The sequence below is a fragment of the Candoia aspera genome, chromosome 4 (assembly GCF_035149785.1).
Source record: "Candoia aspera isolate rCanAsp1 chromosome 4, rCanAsp1.hap2, whole genome shotgun sequence".
Classification (NCBI taxonomy): Eukaryota; Metazoa; Chordata; class Lepidosauria; order Squamata; family Boidae; genus Candoia; species Candoia aspera.
The window spans coordinates 103,687,443-103,691,525 of NC_086156.1; the positions used below are offsets into that span (position 1 = coordinate 103,687,443).

General features: G+C 39.3%; 1 protein-coding gene across 1 annotated transcript; it reads right to left on the reverse strand.

Annotated features, from left to right (window-relative positions):
* Positions 1-886: 886 nt before the first annotated feature.
* Positions 887-1,828, reverse strand: LOC134496793 (olfactory receptor 10AG1-like). Its single transcript, XM_063302505.1, has one exon. The coding sequence runs from the start codon at positions 1,826-1,828 to the stop codon at positions 887-889; it is 942 nt and encodes a 313-aa protein (XP_063158575.1).
* Between the last annotated feature and the right edge of the window lie 2,255 nt (positions 1,829-4,083).

Below are 4,083 nucleotides of genomic sequence, written 5' to 3' on the forward strand. Positions count from 1 at the left end.
AAGTGCAGGGAGGAATGGCCAGGAGTCCAAATGACTTGAAAACCCAACTTTCAAGCATGTATATGACATACTATCATACTTTCTAGTTTCTATACTTGAAGTAAGAAATACATAAATATTTTAATATGTCACTATTATATGTATTTGCAAAATACTCATATTCTTCTATTGTGGCACACTAATTTGTATTTGGTTTGGGAAAAGCTGCACAAGACATTTTTTTCCATACATAGGATGTCAGAAATTAGAGGAAGCATTGCAGGGAGGTGATAAATAGGAATAGGAGGTGTGGAGGTAGTTTGCCCAATAATTTGGTGGCAGGGCAAGGAGGAAGCTCAGAATGGGGTGGGAGGAAAATAAATATATTTGGGTGTGTGTGTGTGTATGCTGTATACATGCAAATATATATAAATACACCCAAATATTGAAAACAAATTGTCAGATTCATAATAATACACATTTGTTTCTTTTCTATGTTTTAGTGATATCTAGTTCCTATTTGATTGTTGTGTTGATGCAATAATTAAAAAAGAAATATATAAACGTGTGATTTTCAAAGTCAATATACGACCCACAGGGACCCTTATGGCCCCTGTTTCTATCTGATTTTGACACCGCTGTTCTAAGGAAATTGACAGTCAACCGTTTACTTGAACTCTACCAGAATAATAAATTTAGACTTCCTTTCAGGGCTCTTCCCTTCTTCAAATAAATTTCTCTCCAGATCTGAGTCACTCCAGAGTTAAGGGTAACATCAGCCACTGGCATTTTCTAGAGTTCATTCTATCCCATAAGTATGTGGGTGAGATGGTGATTTGTTGAAGAAATTAAACCGATTGATATAATTGGATTATATCAATTATTATTGGATTATTATATTGGACTATTAACTAAAGAAGACCCATTTTCTTGCTACTGATTTCTTGAAAGCAGCTTTTATCTCTTCATTCCTCAAGCTGTAAATGATGGGGTTCAAGCTTGGGGTCACTACTGTGTAAAACAGGGCAAGGATCCTGTTACTGTCCACAGAAAACTCCGAGTTGGGATGAATGTAGGTAACAATGATGGTTCCAAAGAAAATGCAAACAACAATGAGATGTGAGGAACAGGTGGAAAATGCTTTGCGCCTCTTCTTGGCCATTGGCATCATGAGAATGGTAGATATGATGAGGATGTAGGAAAAAAGGATGAGCAAAAGGGGAACCAGGCCAAATACCACAGTTAGTGTGGCATTGGCCACTTCATTTTTGTAAGTATTGGTAGAAGCCAGTCTCAGAACAGGCATAAGATCACAGAAGAAATGGCTGATTCTATTCGACCCACAGAAGGGAAGGGTGAAGATTGAAATAGATTCTCCTAAACCCACGAAAATCCCAAAGACCCATGAAATGGCAGCTAGCTTAGCACATTCCCTGAAGTTCATGATGTAAGGGTATTGCAGGGGTTTGCAAATGGCAACATAGCGGTCATACGCCATAGCACAAAGAAGACAACACTCTGTGACACTAAAGAGAAGGAAGAAACACATTTGACATCCACAACCCCAAAAGGATATAGTTTGGTTCTCTGATAACAGATTCACTAGCATCTTTGGGCTGATGGATGAGGTGTAGCCGATTTCCAGAAAGGACAAGTTCCAGAGGAAGAAGTACATTGGGGTGTGAAGGGTGGGACTGAGAAAGACGAGGATCGAAACCAAGCTGTTGCCCATCAAGGCCATGAAGTAGAATATGAGAACCAGACAAAACAGAAGTTCTTCCATAGTCTGGAAATCTGAGAAGCCCAGCAGGACAAATTCAGTCAAACAGGATTGGTTGTGTTTTTTCATGGTATCATCCACATAGTAGCCTGAAAACAGAAAAGGAACATTAAATAAAGGATTTAAAAAGTCTCCTGAAAAATTATTAACAATTATATAGGCTTCTCAAACTAGATACCTATATCTTGCTTCCTCTATATTTACTCAGAAGTAGTAACTTGGATTAGGTCCCTGGAAGCAGGAAAGGAAGCCTGCAATTTTAATTCAGTGTTGTGTGAATTTATGTATGATTGTATCATCTTTGTGAATCACACAACCATTCTAGAAGCTCTTCTCAAAATTGAAGTGTCCTCAATCCTCAGAATTTCAGTTGGTCCCTGAAGGAGTTTTTTGTTTTCGCTTTTTTAAATTGGTCTGCTGTCTAATCATTTCTGTTACTATTTCAGGGAGTCTATCAGTAATGAAAATTCAATAAGAATTAGAACCATTTTTACAGATTTCCTTAGAAGTACATACTTTTCATATCTGAAATTTTGCCCTAATATTCCAGCTGGCAATTCAGCAGTGCTAATGTAGGTGAAGGATTGTAGATTGGAAAAAAAGGATTTAGACCAAAGGCAGCTTAATTTCCCATTAAATGCAATTCGTTTCCATTCTACTGTATATCATCAATGATCAGCCATTCCTCTTACATGAAAAACTGTCATTTCCATCTAGTCAGGACATCAAAATGTGCAGAAACTTCAGGCATGATGTGTCCAAGGCTCAAAAGAATTAAGTGCTAAAGCATAAGTGAAAAGCTGACGAAAAACTCTCTCTGACAAAAAGCATATTAATGTTCCACTGAATATCCTTTGAAAATAAAACTTCTTTTCCTGAAGTTGCACCATGTGAGGAACCATACTATCAAACATGACCTTCAGTGAATTATGAGGTATTGATCTTACTTTGTCAATCCTTGTCTGATTATTTTAGAAAGATGGGATTATTTCTTCTTAAGGGAAGCCTGAAATGCTGTAATATTCACTGGCAATTCAAGATCCCGGAGATTCCTCTACCAAAGAAGAGTCCTCATGTAGTCTCTCCTCTGGAAAAAAAAAAGGTTGATATTATGGAGGGTGTTTACAGCAACCCACATCAAAGACTCTGAAGGAGCCAGTGGACTCCTAGAGGATCCTAAATTCCAGAGAGACTGGAGACCTTTTTCTCTAACAAGGTCTCATGACAGAAGCCGAAGGACTCATCCTGGGGATTTGGTAATGGAATACCAGAGGACAACCTGGACCTGGAAGAAAAACCTCTTGGTCTTCCTGAAGGCCTTGAAGACCTGGTTCTTCCCTCACTCTCTGGGGCAGGATCTTAGTAGATCCTCATATGGGTTTTTTGTTTTATGTTGTAGGAAGCTTCAATTATTTTTTCTGAATTGGTGTTGCCTATGGGTTTCATCCTGTGTTAGCTGTACACTTATTCAGCTAAGATGGGGAGCCATATAAATTTGCCAAATAAATGAAAAATAAATAAATGAAATTTTATCAGGTTTAGACCATTTTTTCCTGTTCAATGACAGAAGTATTATGAACTATTCAGGGATTTCAATCTATTTGAAATATTAATATTCAATCTATATTTCAAATTTGCTTTGAAATACCCAGTTAGTGATGCTGGCTATGGATACTGGGAACATCTGGATAGGGAGCAGGCCAGATTGGGAATTAGCCCATCTTTGTCCAAATTTAATAAAATATAGTATGATTCAGAACTAATTTTGTTCTAACTAAGTTTTGGGAACTCTGCAACAGCTCCTGCCCTTTGGAACATCCTTCCCCCAGAATGTCAGGCTCTGCCTGCTACCCAGTAAAAACCACAGATGCTAGCGTGGGCTTAGGTTCTGGCTTTATTGATCGAACAGAATGCAATGCCTTTTGGAAAAAGCTGAGAGTGAGTGGAGCATGCCGGAATGGGATTTAAATAGCCCGCTCCAGTCAGTGCTCCACCCCTTCTTACTTCGGGTGCACCCCAAGCCCCGTTGGTTCCGTTGCTGGTAGGTGAGGGGTCGTGGAGCCCCTCCTGTGCTCTGGGCATTTTCTTGATTGTTTTCTTTGGCCGGTGATGGCTCATTGCCGGGCAATCAGGTTCGTAATCTTTTGACAGCTTGGGCATGCCTCGTGGTCTGGTCTTGTCAATGACCTTCTTTGCAACAATGTATCTCTCTTTTCCACACCTCTGGCTAGAGTTGATATTTTGTTGCCAGCACCTGTTGCTCTCTTTTGTTAGCTAGTTGCCTTTTTCCTTAATCCGCCCAGTACCCATTTCCCTGCATTGCC

What these genes read in the sequence shown, in the direction of transcription:
- LOC134496793 (XM_063302505.1), bottom strand. Translation starts at nt 1,828, where the DNA reads ATGAAAAAACACAACCAATCCTGTTTGACTGAATTTGTCCTGCTGGGC.